Source organism: Pteropus vampyrus, unplaced genomic scaffold (assembly GCF_000151845.1).
Source record: "Pteropus vampyrus isolate Shadow unplaced genomic scaffold, Pvam_2.0 Scaffold50, whole genome shotgun sequence".
In the NCBI taxonomy this organism is placed as follows: domain Eukaryota; kingdom Metazoa; phylum Chordata; class Mammalia; order Chiroptera; family Pteropodidae; genus Pteropus; species Pteropus vampyrus.
The window spans coordinates 876,277-896,152 of NW_011888831.1; the positions used below are offsets into that span (position 1 = coordinate 876,277).

A 19,876-nucleotide genomic window follows, 5' to 3' on the forward strand; every position below is an offset into this window, starting at 1 on the left:
GAGCATAGTTTTAAAATTCTAAATAAAATTGACTTCAGTAGATTATTTAAAAGTAGTATACCATGACCATGAGTACTAAGAATGTGAAGAGTTTAACGGTAGCCTATTCATTGATTATAACTCACTACGTTAACAAATGAGAAAAAAACAGGACATTCAGTAAAATTTAACATTCTTTAGTAATACCAGTTCATACTAGTTCCTAGCAAATTGGGAATTGAGGGGACCTTCTTAGCCTATGAAAGTGTGTTTATTAGAAACTGAAAGCATATATCATAGTTAATGCTGAAACAAGACAAGAAGGCCTATTATTCGTACTGTAATTCATTTTGTGAATGAGAGGGTCTCCTAACCAATGCAATAAAATAAAAAGAAATGAATTATAAACTTTAGAAAGCTAAGGATAGTTTTGTCTCTATGTGGAGACCACGTGATTATCAGAGGGACCAAGAGAATCCACACTATTAGAATTAAAGAGTTATCAACACTGTTGGAATGAAGAGTAATATAGAAGAATCAGTAATGTTTCTTTGTACCAGTGACAACTAATTATTGAAGCAACACAGGAAAAAGAAATCCTGAAGCAAATAAAACAAGATGAAAAGGAAAAAATCAGAATCTTTAGTCTAACCAAGGATGTATAAAACTTTTATAAAGAAAAATTATAAAATAGTATTGAAGGACATAAAAGAATATCTGAATAAAGGGAATGAGATATGTTCATAGGTTTCAACTCAGATGCTAACTTTCACTTCAGTTAATCTATAAATTCAGAGCAATTTCGATTAAAATCTGTTTTTCCTCTCATGGGTCTTTCAAAGTATCTTTGTACAAGGAAGAACAGGATCAAGAAGATGGTGACCCACCATATTAAACTACCAATTTATAGGAAATAAAAGGAACAAAGGAATAAGTTCAACTATATTATAGGTATGCCATTATCAAAATCCAGACTCTGAGAAGCTCTGCAAGACAACTTAGTTTTCTCAACAAATCAATTGCAAGGAAAAAAGATGGAGAGAGAAATCTATAGGCTAAAAGAGACTAACTATATTGTTTGTATCTTATTTGGATTCTGTTTCAAAGAGCTGAACTATTAAAAAATTTTAGACAACTGGAAATTTCAACACTGGATATTTGATATTCAGGTATTAATTTTTTTCTGGTGTGAAAATGTGAAATAAGTCAGTCAGAAAAAGACAAATATTGTATGATTCCATTTAATGAGTTATTTAGAGCAATTAAACAAAGTAGAATGTGATTGCCAGGGGCTTAGAGGAGGGGGAAATAGGGAGCTGTTTAATAGGTATAGTTTCAGTTTTGTAAGATGAAAAGCTCTGGAATAACACCACCACTGAACCGTATACTTAAAAAATTAAGGTGGTGGATTTAATGTTATATGTACATTTTAAAAATAGTCCTTATCTTTTGGAGATGTGTACTGAAATATTTATTGATAAATGTAAGTTTGAGAGTTCCACTTCTAGCATGGTATTGTGAAGAGCTCCACAGGCTCACTCCCCAGCAACACCAGGGAAACTTATTTTGCACAACCATTTAAAGTCTCTAGAAGTGGTCCTAGGTATACAGCAAAGGAAACCTTTCTCAAGCAAATATACTAAATCTTGGTAAAAATGAGTCTGTGGCATTCGATCCATGAAATGCTCCTTTCCTCTCCTGCGATGGAAACTGCACCCCAGGCAGATGATGCCAGGTCTTCCTCTCTCCCCAGATCACAGTTGCGGGCTAAGAATCATCCTCTCCCCCAGCTCTCACATGTTGTAGAGGCAAAGTTTCTGTTGAGTGTGGCCAAAAGGCTAGAGGTCCTTTTTTCATCTAGCCCCCCCTCTTAGGATGGAAGTTTCTACTTTAGTTGTGGCATACTCAAAATTCTGGGGTGGTGATAGCCCTTGCCCTAGCTTGTCTATAGTGTGAAGGTTCCATGCTGGGAGAAGCAGGTCAAGAAGACCAGAAGCTACCATTCTATCTCCCCGACTCAGGGCCCTGTTCCTAAAGCAGATATATCTCTCAGAGAGAAGAATATCAACAAGTGGGGTTTGATGGATGATGTGGTCAGGTAAAGAGACACTCAGAAGGGATTTCTACAAAAACTGTCACCCCAGAGTGACTCTGTACATGCCCAAGGAGCAACGTCAGAGGCTACACACTGTGGGAGGGGGGGAAAAGTGGGGCAGAAATAGACTTACTAAAATAATCCAGCCACCCACTAAACAGCAAAACAAGCCAGGAAGGGGATGGTGATGAACCAGTACTAGAGTTGCTGCAATATATTATCAAAAACCTCATTTTCAACAAAAAATTTAGAAGAGATGAAATAGGAAACTGACCTATATAGAGGGAAAAAAGCATGCAGTGCCTGTGAAGGTGACAAGATGTCAAATTTAACAAAGTAGTCATAAGTATGTTCAAATAACTGAAGAAAACCATCCTTAAAGGAAAGTGTGACAGTGTTTCATGAAATAGGGAATAAAGAAAAATTGTAACAGAACCAAATGGAAATTAAGGAGTTGAAAAGTACAGTAATTAAAATGAAAAATTCACTGTAGGGCCTCAACAGTAGATTTGAACTGACTGAAGAATTTGTTAACTTGAAGATAGGTCACTTAAGATTATCCAGTCAGAGGAACAGAAAGAAAATAGAAAAACGAACAGCTTCATAGAAATGTGAGATATCATTAGGTGTGCCAACATGTGTGTAATGGGAGTGCCAGAGGAGAGGTGAGAAAGAGATAGAAAAAAATATTTGAAGAGATAATGGTAGAAAATTTCCTAAATTTGATGAAAAGCAGTAATCTATACATTTAAGAAGCTCATTGAATTTCCACTGGGATAGAAATGTGCAAAAAGATTCATACACACAAACAGCGTCGTAAAAATGTTGAAACCCAAAGACAAGGGAAAAGTTCTAAAAGGAGCCAGAAAAAAATAAGCTGACTTCTCATTAGAAACAATAAAGGCCAGAAGACAGTGGGATGACATTTAAAATGCTCAAAGGAAAAACGCCCATGTTAATTAAGAATCCTGTATCCAGCAAAAGCATCTTTCTAAGATAAAGGTGAAATAAAGACATTCTCAGATAAAAACTGAGAATTTTTCCTGGCAGACTGCCTTACAAAAAATTTCAAAGAAATTCTTTAGCTGAAAGCAAGTGATTCCAGATAGTAATCTGAATTCAAATGAAAAAACAAGAGTCCCCAGTAAAGTTAATTGTGTAATTATAACAGTGTAAATAAGCATTTTTTAATGGATTTAAAAAGCATTTCTATAAACCAGTATGTATATTATGGTCTTATTGGGCCGTAACATATGGGAATATATACTTGCCAATATCAGAATAAAGGAGTTGGGGATGGGGAAGAAAGCTGTATTGGACTAAGAAAATGACACCAGATGTAATTCCAAACCAAAGAATCAAGTAAAAAGCCAGAAATGGTAAATAAGATGGTTAATTTAACACAGGCTATAAATATATACTTAGTTTCCTTTCTCCTCTTAGGTTCTTTAAAAGGCAATTATTTGAAGCAGTAATTATAGCAACATATTGTTGATTTTGTAACATAGATGACAGTGTATATAACAGTAATAGCATAAATGCGGGGGGAAGAGAATAAAGTTATAGAGGAGTAACATTTCTATACAGGCATACTTCAGAGATATTGTGTGTTTTGTTTCAGACCGTTGTGATAAATTGAGTATGAAAATAAAGTACATCATAATCTTTTTCCTGGTGGAGGGTCTTGCTTTTAGTTTTGTAAAAAATGCAATGCCTATGAGATACAGTAAAGTGAGGTATGCCTGTATTTCATTGGAATTGAAGTAGATTCTGTTAAGATGTATATGGTAAGCCCTAGAGCAACCACTAAGGAAATGACACAAGAAGAAAGGAATTAATATGTTACATTAGAAATTATTTAATGCAAAAGAGCAATAGAAGAGTAGAGGAACAAAAAGACATAAGATGTAGTAAAGAAAAGTTGCAGAGTTAAATCCAATATATTACTGTGATGTCAGTGATATTAAATGTGAGTGGATTAAACAATTCAAAAGGCAGAGAGTTTCAGACTGGTTAATAAAACAAGATCCAATTATATGCTGTCTATAGTTGATACATTTTAGATTCAAAGGTACAAATAGAGTGAAAGTGAAAAGCTGAAAAAAGAGATATCTTGCATACAGCAACTGTAAGAAATCTAAAGTGGCCATACTAATATCAGGCAAAATAGGTTTTAAACCAAAAAATGTTAACTAGAGAGAAGAACATTTTCTAGTGACAGAACGGCCAATCCATGAGGAATACAAAATAGTTATATACATATCTACATATAGAGTCTCAAAGTACAGGAAGCAAACTGACAGAAATGAAAGGAGAAACATAGTTTGACAATAATATTGTATACTTCAATACTGCACTTTCAGTAGTGAGTAGAACAAGGAGAAGATCAATAAGAAAATAGACGATTTGAATATAAAAGGATTGAAAAAATACAAATTGTGCTCTCGGGCCACAGTGGAAACTCACAAATATGGGGAGATTACGTAACACACTCCTAAGTAAGCAATGGGTGAAAGAAGAAATCACAAGATTAGGAAATACTTTGAGGTAAATGGAATTGCAGACACAATATACCAACTCTTACGGAATGCAGTTTAGAGGGACATATGTAGCTGTAAATGCCTAAATTAAAAAAAATAAGCCAATAACCTAATCTTCCCCTTTAAGACACTAGAAAAAGAAGAGTTAATGAAACCTAAAGCAAGTAGAAGGAAGGAAATAATAAAGATTAAAGTAAAAATTAATGAAATATAGAATAGAAAAGCAATAAAAAGTAATGAAAATCAGTGAAGCTAATTCTTTGCATTCTTTGGAAAGACCAAGAAAATCGATATATCTTTAACTAAATTGACCAAGAAGTGAATACAGAGACCGTTTCTACTGACCTTACAGAAATTAAAAGGGATTATAAGGGAATACTATAAATGTATGCTAATAAATTAGATAACTTAGATGAAGTGGACAAATTCTAAGAAAAGTACAGACATCAAAACTGGCTGTAGAAGAAATAGAAAGTCTGAGTAGATTGAATTTGTAATTAAAAAAAAAAACTACCCACAAAAAAAGGGAAAGAAAAGTCTAGACTCAGATGGCTTAAGTACTGAATTTTACCAAGTGTTGAAAAAATTAACATTCTTCTCAAAATTCTAAAAAGTAGACAAATAGAGATTATTTCATACTCATTTTGTGAGGCTAATATTATCCTTACGCCAAAACCAACACAGACATCACAAGCAAAAGAAACTACAGACCAATCAATATTCCTTATCAATATAGATGCAAAAGTCCAACAAAATGCTAGCGATCCAAATTCAGCAACAGAAATAATTATACACCATGAGCAAGTAGGATTTATTCTAAGATTGCAAGGGAGGTTCAACCCCTGAAAATCAGTATGATACACCACATTGACCAAAAACGTACTTCTATAGACACAGATAAAGCATTTGACAAAATCCAACACCCTTTCATGATAAAAACACTGAGAATAGAAGGAAACTTTATCAACCCGATAAAGAGCATCTACAAAAAACCCATTGCGAAAATTATCATACCTAATAGTTAAAGACCAAGAATGCTTTCTCCCTAAGATGAGAAATAAGACACTGATGTACACTTTTATTACTTCTATTCATCATTGGACGAGAGATTCCATCCAGGGCAATTAGCACCCCCGACACCCTCGCCAAAAATAAGGGAGCGGGGGAATAAAAGGAATCCAGATTGAGGAGGAAGAAATAAAGCTATTTCTATTCTCAGATGACCTTTTTTATGTGAAAAATTGTATGGAATGCACTAAACTATTCGAACTAATATATGAGTTCAGCAAGGTTGCAGGACACATGATATACAAAAATCAGTTATTTCTATATACTTGCGATGAATAATTTGAAAATGAAATTTAGGAAATAATTTCATTTCTAATAACACCAAAATGAATAATATAATTAGGAATAAATTTAACAAATGCAAAACTTGTACTCTAAAAATGTTAAAAACACTTGAAAAAATGTAAAAAAGATATAAATACAAGATTTAATATTGGCAATGCTCCCCTTATTCATCTGCAAATTTAATGCAGTATCTTTTATTTTTATTTTTTATTTTTTTTCTTCCTCCAGGGTCTGGGGGAGGCATAGATACTTATACCTTTCTTTTATTCTTTATTAAAAAAAATTTTTTTTTAATTAAATATTTTTTATTCACTTGATGTAATTTACATAACATCCTGTTTTACATATTTGACTCCTTTTCCCCCATCTACCTCTCCCCTCCCCCCATACCCTTTGGGAACCACTAGTCTGTTGTCCATGTCTATGAGTCTCTGCTTGTTCATCCTGTTCGTTTGTTGCTTTTAGGTTTATAGCCAACATATAAGTGATATCATGTGTTTTTCAACTTTTTCTGTTGAAATAATGCTTATTTCTGTTGAAATCATGCTTATTTCGCTTAGCATGATTATTTCGAGGTCCATCCACATCCCAAATGGCAGTATTTTATCTCTTCTTACGGCTGAGTAATATTCTATTGTATATATGTACCACAGCTTCTTTACTCAATCATCTATCATTGGACAGACACTTCGGTTGCTTCCATGTCTTGGCTACCGTGAATAATGTTGCTATGAACATTGGTGTGCAAATATCTTTTTGGATATGGGTTTTCAAGTCTTTTGGGTAAATACCCAGTAGAGAGATTGCTGGATCATATGGTAGATCAATTCTTAGTTTTTTGAGAAACCTTCGTACTATTTTCCATAGTGGCTGCACCAATTTGCAGTCCCACCAGCAGTGTATGAGGGTTCCTTTTTCTCCGCATCCTCTCCAACACTTGTTATGACTTGTCCTGTTGATAACAGCTACTCTAACAGTGTAAGATAGTATCTCATTATGGTTTTGATGTGCATTTCTCTAAAAGATGTTGAACATCTTTTCATATGTTTGTGGGCCTTTTGTGTGTCTGTTCAGGTACTCTGCCCATTTTTTAAATTAGATTTTTTGTTGTTGTTGTTCAGTTAATACAGTATCTTTTAGTATCTCAGTTGTCTTTGTAGAAATTGACTAGATGATCCTAAAATTTATATGAAAATGCTAGGGAGCCAGAATTACTAAAACATTCTTGGAAAACAAGACCCATTCTTCCACTAGCCTCGATATACTGCTTTTAACTGTGCAGAAACATTTCAAAAGTTAGTATTTAGGTTTGGTATTTGCAATTTTTCTGTTCATAGAGACAAGGTCGCGGATAGCTTTGGGTAACTTCCAATAAAAAGTCACAGGCATAATTAGCACAAGGAGGTTTTAAGTATATCAATTTGAGCCTTGATAAAATTGTAGTTCTCAGAAATAAAGTATTTCAGAAATAATGCTTTTTATTTCACATTTTCTGAAACAAAGTAATAGAATATAAAGTTGATACACTTCTTTCGTGATTTCACATGTTTATGCCTCTACTCAGTTTCTGTGTCATTCCTAGTCACACACCTACTACAATCCATCTTTCCTTCCAGATACTTTAGATAATTTCTGCAATTAATGTTCTTATGTTTCTGGTTAGTGTTTCAACAGATTTTAATAGCGGTGACAAAGTGATATGAAACTGATTTTGAGAGAATAAATATTTATCAAATGACTTTACTTAAAACTAGCATGCTAGGTTTTTCCCTTTGTTTCTTTGACTACCAAATTGTTAATTCCTGTGATTATTTGATAATGGATGTCTTCACAACTTACAGAAGTTCTTTAATTGATATTATCTATTTGACTTTTTCAAGTACTTAGAAATTTATACAGAAAAATCTTGCCACTATCTTCGCTTGAGGCCTTATGATTCCCTTAAAGTCATGCAGCCAGTTAGCAGTAGAGTTAGATCTTAAGTCAAATTGTTTCGATGGCCAGTTGGCTTAGTTATTGTGCTCTGTAAAGAAAATTGATAACTTTGAAAAGATGAACAGTTCTGTATAAATGTCTTATAACTTTTAGATAGCAATAGATAGAAAAGAAGTTGAGAAATAGTAGCAGACTGGGAAAAGTTTTGTAAGAGAAAATAGGGTTAATATCCAGTACATATAAAATACTCTTCCAAAGCAGAAGAAAAACAATTCATTAGAGACATAAGTAAAGGATATCACCAAAGAGGAAATATGGTCACTAATAAATGTGTGAAAAGGTAGTCAACCTCTTTATTATAGGGAAATATAGATTAAAACATTCACCATTTTCTACATGTGATATTGGCAAGAATTTAAAAAAATGGAGAACAATGACTTGGTAGGGATATAGGAAGACAACACACTCCTATATACTGTTGGTAAGTTCATCTTTTTTGGAAGACAGTTTAGATAGATATATGTCCAACCAAATCATGTAGAAGGCACATCAGATCAAGCAAGTATTTAAGAGATGGTAAAGGGGTATGGAGAAATTAATCTTAACTTTTAAAAAACCTGGATCTGTAACTGCCATGTACTCGGGCTTCCTTTTATTAACCATTTCTTAAATGGTTACTTTGTGCAAGGTACTGTACTTATAAGCATTTTCAATAAGTTGTTTTATGATTAAAACACCCTTCTGAGGTGGGTATTTTTATACTCTTTTATAGATAAGGAATTGAGGCCAGAGAGGTTAAGTAAACTTACATAAAGCCATTTAGCTCTTAAATTTAGCTCTAAAACTATGGCCTTAATCTTTAAAATTAATTGATTTGTGATACCTGGCATACTTTAAATCTTACATTTATTAAAATAATTTTATTTTTTAAGTTAACATTTTAAAATTTAATGCTAAACTTCTTCATAACAATGTTAACATAAAGTTTTGTTTCTTCATGGGAATGTCACCCTGATAAAAGTGAATGCCTCATTAATGGAAAAGTCTTTTACTTTTTCCCCAGAGGATCTGAAGAGGCAAAATGCAGTGTTACAAGCTGCACAAGATGATTTGGGACACCTTCGAACACAGCTGTGGGAAGCCCAGGCAGAGATGGAGAATATTAAGGCCATTGCCACAGTTTCTGAGAATACCAAGCAAGAAGCTATAGATGAAGTAAAAAGACAGTGGAGAGAAGAAGTTGCTTCACTTCAGGCTGTTATGAAAGGTAAAGACAAAGTTAGATCTGTTTTATGATTTTCTAAGATAACTGATTCTGATGATTGAGAACACTTTCAGAAAGGCTTAAAATATATCCTGAGTTTCATTTGCCACTTTGTGCATTACCATCCTCACAGTGTACTGTCACTTTCTAAATAAAAGGGAAGCCAATCATATGTATATGGGTATATCATCTGCATTTTCAACAAATTTAATAATGGAGAATTATGAGAGTGTTACAGAGATATTGCATTAAATGAGATCTATAGTTCATTGTAAGGTTTAAAGCAGGGCTTCTAAACAGATTTTCTTATAGGTGTCAGGCAAGTAATATCAATGAATAAAGCCACATGGGCACACGGAGTATGTAGAACTGGAGAGACCTCAAATGGAGAGGGTCAGGTTTCTGTTTACACTTATTACTTCCAGCGAGTTATTGCCCATCCAGTCCAGTGTTGCCATATCTTTTACATTTTTAAGAAAAATTTGGATTTGTATGTGAAATCTTCACTGCAATCTATGAGGTAGAATGGCCTGTGGGTTAGAATAGGTTTTATGAGCTTCCAACTTTTGACCCTTGGTCTAAAGAATAGTAGTTTAGTCTCTATCTGCCGTTGGCACTAGTCCTGCATTTTTTCTGAGAAGATAATAATGAAGTTGCCCTCTGAATCTTTGGGTTCCTGGAATTAGTTTAGTTAATGTTATAAATATGAAATAGTGATAATTTTTTCCTGTCTTAGCATTTGTGTGCCATTTTTGAGTTTGTGGCTATTGCCTAGGGATTACTGTGAGCCTTTAACAATGCTGACTGTAGTGGCTTACACAAATAGGAGTTCATTTTACTCACAGAAGAAGAAATCCAGAGGTAGTTAATCTAGAGCTGGTTACAGTGGTTCTGCAATGTCCCCAGTGTTTCTAGGCTCCTCACTCCTTCTGTTCTTTCATCTTTAGCATGTGGTTTTCACTTCATTTTGCCTCATGGATGAAAAATGGCTGCTCCTCCTACAGTCTCCCTCAGAAAAGCAAAAATTTTCTAGAAATATTCAGTGTATACTCTCCTCCTCCCACCACATTATTGAAGTGTGTGGTTACTCATAACTGGAAAGTCTAGTTTTTAAGTTGGGCCATTGACTACCTAAACAGAATTAGGTTTTGTTAGGAAGCAGCAGCAATGGAAATTAATAGGCAACCATCACTGTTTATCACATAACATTTTCAGATTTTATTAAATTTAAAGCCATTTTATAAAGACTTTCTAGAATTGTCTCAATTTAGTAAAATTGGATTATAGTAAAATATTTTAGAAATATCTTTTTTTTTTTTTTTTTTTTTCTCCATTCTTTCAGGTAGTTGGACTGGGATGACATTTTTCTTAGGAGCCATAGCATAGTACCTGAGAATAGAGATATTTGAGTTGACCTTAGGTTTGAATCGAACTCTGCTTACTGGTTGTGAAACATTGAACAGAGTATTTAACTTTCCTAAGCTTTCCTCATCTGTAAAATAATATATGACACAGGTTTATTTGAAAGATTAGAGATGATGACTTAAAGCCTTTAGCAAAATTTCTACACATAACAAGAACTAGAAATGTTAGTTTAGTTTTTTTAGTGAATTAAAAGATTTCCAGAAATTGGGCAAAAGCTCTTTATAAAACTACATTTTAAATTTTAGTGTGCCAAACATTTTTTTTTTCAGAATGCTTAGACATGAAATATTTGGTGATGTTTTGTAGAAACAGTTCGTGACTATGAGCACCAGTTCCACCTTAGGCTGGAACAGGAACGAACACAGTGGGCACAGTATCGAGAATCTGCAGAGAGGGAAATAGCTGATTTAAGGAGAAGGCTGTCTGAAGGTCAAGAGGAGGAAAATTTAGAAAATGAAATGAAAAAGGTATGAAGGAATATATTCATCTGTAGAAATATTTGAATCCAAATGCAAGATGCTTTAAATATTGTGGTAATAGAAGTCGTCGCACTTCTGTGTTTTCTGTTAGAGGAATTATTTGGATGCAAATGTAAATAAAGTACTAGATAATTTAATGCCATTCTCCTATGTATTTGTATGGGGAAATCCCTCACTTTCTTCAATCTTTAAACGAATGTCTCCTCCTCATCAGCCTATCCTGACCACCTCTGCCACCCACCTACCACAACTTTGCTGATCACCTGTATCCTATTCTAGTTTTTCCTTTTCCATAGCACATATTTCCTTATAATGTGTACTCTGTTTATTGTTTGCTAGAATGTAAGCTCCATGAGGGCAGGAGTCTTGTTTAGTTGTGTATCCTGAATGCCTAGAATAGAGTCTAGTACATAGGTGCTTAATAAATATTTGTTGCATGAGTGTTTGTTGCTTGGTGCTTTAGTTTTTGATTTTTAGTTTTCGATTTTCCTTCTTAATATACTTGGTTCTTGTGTAACGAATGTACTGTGTGTTATGCTTGAACACATTACCATAAGATGCCTGAATGTAGACCAGCTAAATATAAGGTGAAACATTTTATCATTGAGATGACTTAAAAAGCTTTATAGCCAGTTAGATGATATAAACTTTCACATTACTGATTTATATACATATATATTAAAAATTACATATTATATAAAATAATAATTAGAATTTGATGTTTCTTTTCAGTTGGATTAATCATCGTCTTTGGTTCCTAATTCTTGGTCCATACAAGGACTATAGTTATTTAATTAGTTTTTTTTAATAATGTAAAAATCACCTGAGAACCCAACACCCAAAATAAAAGCTCGAACCTTGAGGAATAGTTTTTCCATGTTCTCATTTCAGGAAAAGATTTTAATTCAGCATCTTCATGAGGATCTGACAATGTTATCATGACTAGAGTCACTTAGTCATCTACTGTAATCATCCGAAGTAGACAAGTTAAGATGAATTGAAATTTGATGCTATCATTGGAAATTTTATTCCTAGCCACAACTACCCATTCATGTGAGAATAGTTGTTTTTTCCATTTTCCTATATATATATTCATATTCATGATTTCACAATCTGCCACTGTTATTTTTAAAGTTTTTTTTTTAAATGAATTTACTTTTTAAAATAGTTTTTGATCTAGGAAAAAAATGTGAAGATGGTAGAGTTCCCATATACTCCACACCCAGTTTCTCCTGTTATTAACATCATAGGTTAATATGGTACATTTGTCACAATTAATAAACCAATATAGATTTATTATTAATTAAAATCCATTTTTGTACTCAGATTTCACTAGTTTTTACCTAATGTCTATTTTTTTTTTCTGTTTCAGGATCCTATCCAGGATACCATATTACATTTAGTAATGTCTCTTTAGGCTCCTCTTGGCTGTGACAGTTTCTCTGATTTTCATTGTTTTTGATGACCCTTTTATCATTCAAAAAAATCATCTTTTAAAAGATTATTTACAATTATATGCAACACTCAGAATTGTGAGGTCATCTTTGCATTAATAAATAACTCCATCTGTGTTACATTCTTTGCTTTCTTCCCTCCTTTTCACTTTCTTGCTGATTTTTATCAGCAGACCTCTGTAAACATCCCAAATTAGCCTTGACTGAAGATATTTTAAATTCACATGTCTTTTCCAAACAGGACTTAGTACAGAATAAAATAAATTATGAAATGACTTTGTAAGGACTGGAAAACAAAGTGAATCCCTCTTTTCTGAGAGATTTGTTTTTGAGGAAAAATGCCCACTCACATTTGGGTGTATATGATATTTTCCCTATCATGAAAAATTTAGGATAAGCTTGAGCTCATTTAAATTTAGCAATTAAAGTGAATTTTCATTTTTACTATAAGGAATAATGCTAACTTTGAGTCTGCTTTTGCTTCAGTTCATATATATGTATATAGATAATATATAAAAATATATATAATAAAAATTAAGTTTTTCACCAGTTTAATAGTTTATGGATATTGTTTCCTTTTAATCTATGTTTTTGAGAACGAAGGATGGAAAATTATATTTTTAAGGATCATTCTTTGGGTTTGTTTCATTTAAATATCAAAAGTCAAATGATATTTAAGTACTCTGTTTAAATAATTAGATGGAAGCCTTGTTATATCAACATAGTTTTCCAATATTTTAGAAAAATACATTGTTCTGATTTTTAATGTTAAAAAATAGTCTTTCAGTATTCATAAGAAATGGTTTTTATTCAGTAACCAGAATTATAAAAAAGTGCTTATTATGTGTATTTCCTTTTATATGTAGAATATTTTCCAACTCAATTACTCAATTAATTAAAAAGTCAAATTTGTCAAAGCGAATCCGTTTACCTACTTAATCTTAAATTCTAAATGGAATATTTGTGAAACTGTGATTATAACATTCAAAGTAATGCAACAATTAAATTTAGACGTGGCTCAATTTTGTGAGTGCTAATACAGTGCCTGGTAGACTTATATGTTGTTATATTAATTTTAGGAAAGCAATACATCAGTAAGTTGTAGTATTTAATTCTTTTTAACCATAGGCTCAAGAGGATGCTGAAAAACTTCGATCTGTTGTGATGCCCATGGAGAAGGAAATTGCAGCTTTGAAAGATAAACTGACAGAGGCTGAAGACAAGATTAAAGAGCTGGAGGCCTCAAAGGTTGTGAAACGTTGTAATCCATTTGCTTGAAACCCAAGATTCTGCCCTAATACAATGAGCAAAATTAGAATCACTAATGGGGTTAAAAACTAATTTAGACTATGCATCTTAAGGATCTTGCTTTCTTTAAAATGCAGAAAAAGGCTTGGAGGTGATTTTGTCCTTGTAGTATTATAAATAATATAAATAATAATGCTCGTGTTGCTTCGTTACAAAGTTAGTGTTTATTTTCTTACCAGAATGAGACCCAATTTTATCCATTTTCTTATCAAGAAAAAAAAGCTCTTCAAAGTTGACTTTGTTTGGTGAAGCCAGTCCCAGAATCTATCTTTTAGAAATGGTGTAGTTACATATGGCTGGATTCGATGGCCACAAAGACACAACAGAAGAAGTACAAAAGGAGTGGTGCAAATTTTAATAACTAATTAAAAGAAAGAAACAGAACATAAAGATAGTAAATAGAAACAACATAGGAATGTAGAAATAAATGTAGGAATGTAGAAATGGGAACGTATCAATAATCCAGTAAATGTAAAATGGTAAGTCATCTACTAGAAGAGAGGGTTTAAAAAAATCTAACTTGATTTGCTTATAAGAAATATACCTAAAATAAAACCACAAGGCGAGATTGAAAATAAAGGGATGTTTAAAGATATGCCATGTAAGTTCTAACCAAAAGAAAGTTAATTATGAAACAGGATGTAAGGGGAAAAAAATTAATAGAGGTAAATAGGGGACTCAATCTAATAAATAATCCATCAATGAGATATTATAATCTTGAACTTGAATGCACATTGCATAGCCTTGAAATACGTATACTAAAAAATGACAAGAGGAAGTTGACATTTGCAATTATAATTGATTTAAACTGACCTTTAGTAAGTGATAGTGCAAGCAACAAAATATATATTAGGGACATAGGAGTTTTGAGCAGCTTGATTAATAATTTAGGTGTAATAGACATATAGAACCCTGTATCCAAGAAAGAGAGACTATATTTAATATTGTAGTAGAGCATAGTAGTTGAGAGCTTAGAATTTATTAGCTAGGTGGTCTTGGGCAAATCACTTAATCTTATAGTACTTTAGTTTTCTCAGTTGTAAAATGGGGATAATAATATTACCTGCCTCATGAGGCTATTATGAGGATTATATAAATTAACAAATTTTAAGCACTTGGATAGTGCATAGAATAAAGTTTTATTAATTTTAGGTACATGATACTTTTTATAAGGTCACAAAGGGAGCGTCAACAAATTTTGAAGAACTAATGTTATTCAGACCAGAATCTCTGACAAGTTTTTAAATTATTTATAATAAAATGATAGTAAAATAAAATGTCTGGGAATAATAAAAATTAACATGTATGGAAAAAGGAATTACAAAATATTTTGAGTGAATATTTTACTCAAGATCTAAAAAAATATATATAGTACAAATGATAGGAATGGAAGGAAATAATAAAGTTAAGAGCAGAAACTAGTGAAATAAGAAAACAAAAGAAAAATTGAGAATGTCAATATAATGAAAGAAAAGAAAAACTAATAAGGTAGACAAACCTCTAGTCTCTAGTAAGATTAATTAGGAAAAAGGGAAAAAAGACACAAACTATTAGAAATTAAGGAGGGGACAAAACTACAAATCAGATTTAAAAAAAATAAGTACTATGTACAAGGTCACATCAGTAAATCTGAAATGAGATAAATTTAATGAAATGAAAAATTTTCTAATAAAATAATTTGTCTAAGTTGTCTCAAGATAAAGTAGGAAAGTTAAGTAGTCAGTAACTGTTAAAGAATGTGAATTTGTAGTCAAAAATTTCCTTTATCCTGTTTCTTCTTTAAAAGATATTAGATTCATTTGGTTTTGCAGGCAAGTTTTTTTCAATCCTCCTGGAAAGATAATCCTTATATTTTATAAGCTGTGTTAGACAATAGAAAAAGAGGGAAAACTCTTCAAGTCATTTTATAAGACTTGTATAACTTTATTACAAACAAAGACACGCAGAAAGGTAGTATAAGAAAATTATAGAAACAATACAGAAAACAAAAATTTTTAAGTGTTGTTTAAAATAAAAAAGAAAAAGAAAAAAAAAAAAGGAAAAGACATCATAATCAAATAAGGTGTATTCCCAGGAATTTAAAGATGATATCACCAGAAAAATTATTATTATTATGTGTCACATTAAAAGATTGTAGGAGAAGAGCAATATATTCATTTTAGATTCAAAAAGTCATTTGATAAATTTAAACACCCAATAACTTAATGAGGGACTATTTATCAAACCTTTAGCAAACATCAATTAATGATGCATGTTTAGCAGCCTTACCACTAAGGACAGGAACAATATGAGGAGACCCATGGTCCGTGATTTTGTTCAGATTGTTTTTGTGGTCCTAGATGATGCAGCAAGACATGATAAAGAAATAAGGCACAAGAACTGGAAAGAAAATGATGAAACTGATTTGTTTATATAGAAAAGAAAGAAAATGTACAAACGGGTTATTAGACCTATTAAGAGTTCAGAAAAGTCGTACCAACAAGATCATCATGCAAAAATAATAATAATGTTTCTATACCCTAGTAGTAGCAAATTAAATAATGTAATGGGGGAAAAAAGATCTCATTCACAATAGCAAGAAAAACCTACAACAGTCCCCTCCTTGTTTCCAGTTTCACTTTCCGAGATTTCAGTTACCCAAGGTCAACTGCGATCTGAAAACATTAAATGGAAAATTTCAGAAATAAACAATCGATAGCTTTTAAATTTTGTGCTGTTCTGAGGTGATGAAATCTACGCCGTTCCATATTTTCCCACCCAGGACGTGTTATCATCCATTTGTCCAACGTATCCATGTTGTTTCTGCAACCTGCACATTAGTCACTTAGTAGCCATCTTGGTTATCATATCAACTGTTTGTGTTCAGGTAACCTTTATTTTACTTAATAATGGCCCCAAAGCACAAAAGTAGTGATGCTGGCAAGTCACGGAGAAACTGTAAAGTATATGTGTGTATAAGAAAAAAACATAGTTTGTATAGAGTTCGATACTCTCCTTAGTTTCAGGCATCCACTGGGGGTCTTGGAATGTATCTCCTGTGGATAAAGGAGTACTGCTTTATATAATTTACTAGAATATATCTAAACAAAAATAGGCAAATATTAATGGATTACATTAAAAATGAAGATCTGAGTACATTTGTGTTTCTTAATGAAAGGATAATGTCTTATAAAGCATCAGTATATTCTCAAATTAATCCATAAATTCAAAATTCCGGTCAAAATCCAACAGGGTTTAATAAGGAACTTGATAACTAGATTTTAGAATTAACATAGACAAGGATCAGAAATATGCCCTGCAAAAATTTTAAGAAGGCATGGTTAGAAGGCTTGCCCTACCTACCAGATATTAAGACTTACAGTAAAGCTACTGTAATTAAAATAGTTTGTTATTGATTTAAGGTTAAACAGGCGGACCAATGAAACTGACTAGAGAGCACAGAAATAGACCAATATATATGAAAATTTGATACATGACAGGTGGCATTATAAATCAGTGGAAAAAGAATGGATTGCTAAAAAATAAGCTTTTAGAATAGTTGTAAACATGGGATAAAGTGAAATTAGCCTCATACTTTACAAATATTAATTTCAATGAATTAAAAACCATGAGTGAAAAGTAAATCTTTAAAACTTTTAGATGTTAAGAATATATTATTTGGAGTACAAAAATATTTCTTAAATAGGACAAAAAAATTGTGAAAGAAAAAATTGACAAATTTTTCTGCATTAGAATATAAAACTTATTAAAAGATATCACATAAAGTTGAAGAGCTATAGACTGTTAGAAGATATCTATACCTCATATACCTGACAAAAAATTAGTATCCAAAATTGATAAAAATTGCCAAATCCGTAAGTGACAAATGGCCTGGTAGAGAAACAAGTAAAGAATATGAATAAGCAATTCACAAAGGAAAAAATCACAATAGTCAATGAATGTGAGAAGATACCGAATCTCACTAGAAATCAAGGAAATGTAAGTGAAAATGGAACACAATTTTACCCTAACCAGATTGTAAGTCTTAGAGTACAAATTTGTTGCATTCACCTACTATTGGAATGTGTGAAACTCTTCCCAGCTTCAGCTGTCGTTGTCAAGTGGAGCCCCAGTTGACTATTTGAGTTCTTGGGGCCCTTGTTCTTCCCTTTACTTTCTTCTGCATAGACACTGATACCATGTAAGTCCAGAAGGTAACCTTTAGTGGTATGTCCCCACCCTCTAGCACTTGTTTTTTTTGCAAAAATACATGTTCATGTATTTTTGGTTTTGTTATTTTAGTAGCTCTGTTAAGGTGTGTAGAATTCAAGGAGATTCACATACCATGCCATCACTGCCACCATCTTCCCAGAGTTCTGTGTTAAGGTTAGAAATTCAGTAATTATTGAGTAAAATATTTATTAGAAGTAATAAATGATAGAATTAGTGGTTATATACCACCATTCTATATCTGCCATGTTGATTCTCTTTTACTGTCAACTGAGTTATCAACCCTCTCCAGCATTTTGTCATACTTGGTTAGTATCTTTTTGATAGGCTGACAACCTCCAGTGAAGCATCAAATAGGAGCTTTAAATAATCATTTTAGTCTTTAACCAGTACTATTGTATTAGTGATCTAAGAGTAGAGATAATTGAAAACAGATAAGATAGCTATTTCATGTTTAAAGAAGTGAGAAGATAAAAGACTTGAGAAGACTTTGAAAATGAAATTAGACATAACTATTTTTTTTTTTTTTTTTTAGATGAGGCAACCCTTGGTTGGCCTCACAGATTACAAGGACCTTATCAGCTTACAATCCCTTATTTTTTACACCTATAGCACCTGGTCTTCCTAGGTAGTCTCCCATCCAAGTACTAAACTGGCCCGACCCTGCTTTGCTTCCAAAATCAGATGGGATAGGGCTTGTTCAGGGTGGCATGGCCGTAGTACCATTTTGTAAGACAAGCTGAAACAAGTGATTCTATGCATTCTGGGGCAAGATTGCTTTTTATTTTGGTTATAATTATTTCAGATGTTTTTGACTAAATTGTTAATATTTGAACATTATAGTTAATCAACAGAGATATGTTTTTTAAAGTGTGATTTTAAAAAGTATTCTGCACTTGCTTTTAAGTTTGTGTTTGTTACAGTATGAGACCAGTTATTTTTTCTATCTTGACTTCCTCTTTTTTCCTTCTGTGAATATATATGTCTGTGGAAATGTCTCCTTTTTATAAATTTAAAGAATTACCTCAGTGGAAATCAAACTTAAAAGGGCATGGTACTATTTTTATTTTTAGAAAATAACCACTGTTTAAAATAAAAACAACTTGGTGTTACTGAGTATGTGATAAAATGAGCACATGTATGTGTTGTTCAAATGTATGTGTTGCTCAAAATACAAATTAGAACTACCTTTTTGAAAAGCAAGGTACAAAACTGTTATGTGTAATCTCAATTGTACATTTACTCTCCTGTTATGGTTATAGATAATGCCTACTATTGTGTTATTTTCCCAGTTTTCTACAGTAAGTGTATAAATTTTAGTTTAATAGAATTGCATCTTGTTTCAGGTTAAAGAACTGAATCATTATCTTGAAGCTGAGAAATCTTGTAGGACTGACTTAGAGATGTATGTAGCTGTTTTGAATACTCAGAAATCTGTTCTACAGGAAGATGCTGAGAAACTGAGGAAAGAATTGCATGAAGGTAAATATATATTCTGTATATATTTTTTATCTCATTCTCCTAGAGAACTATGTAAGTAAAATCGATGTCGATTAATAGCAATTTTAAAATAAATACTAATCCAATATGTTAGTGATTTAATTTAAGTTTTGCTGTTGGTTTGAATGTTTCCATGGCAATCTGGAGATGTGAGGTCTACTAAAAATATTTTGATTGTTTTTGGATTCTCTTTCCTCCAGGACCCCAGTAGTAACTTCATAGCTCTGGGCCAAAAGGTAATAGGCTGAGAACTTCTGCTTAAACTGTTTTCCCCAGATCCATTTTGATGGAGGCGGATTAATGAAAGTGAACATGGGACAGAGAGGGCAGATAGT

General features: G+C 32.4%; 1 protein-coding gene and 1 pseudogene across 2 annotated transcripts in view; one reads left to right on the top strand and one right to left on the bottom strand.

The window, feature by feature from the left end:
- Positions 1-19,876, top strand: part of RABEP1 (rabaptin, RAB GTPase binding effector protein 1) — a 92,453-nt gene that overhangs the window by 31,399 nt on the left and 41,178 nt on the right. For both annotated transcript variants that reach the window (XM_011359744.2, XM_023530419.1), the window contains 4 exons: positions 8,966-9,169; positions 10,898-11,058; positions 13,653-13,772; positions 19,388-19,523. In XM_011359744.2, coding sequence (XP_011358046.1) covers positions 8,966-9,169; positions 10,898-11,058; positions 13,653-13,772; positions 19,388-19,523 — 621 coding nt within the window. The remainder of the gene's footprint in view (positions 1-8,965; positions 9,170-10,897; positions 11,059-13,652; positions 13,773-19,387; positions 19,524-19,876) is intronic.
- On the bottom strand, positions 18,645-18,763 carry LOC111739477 (annotated as a pseudogene).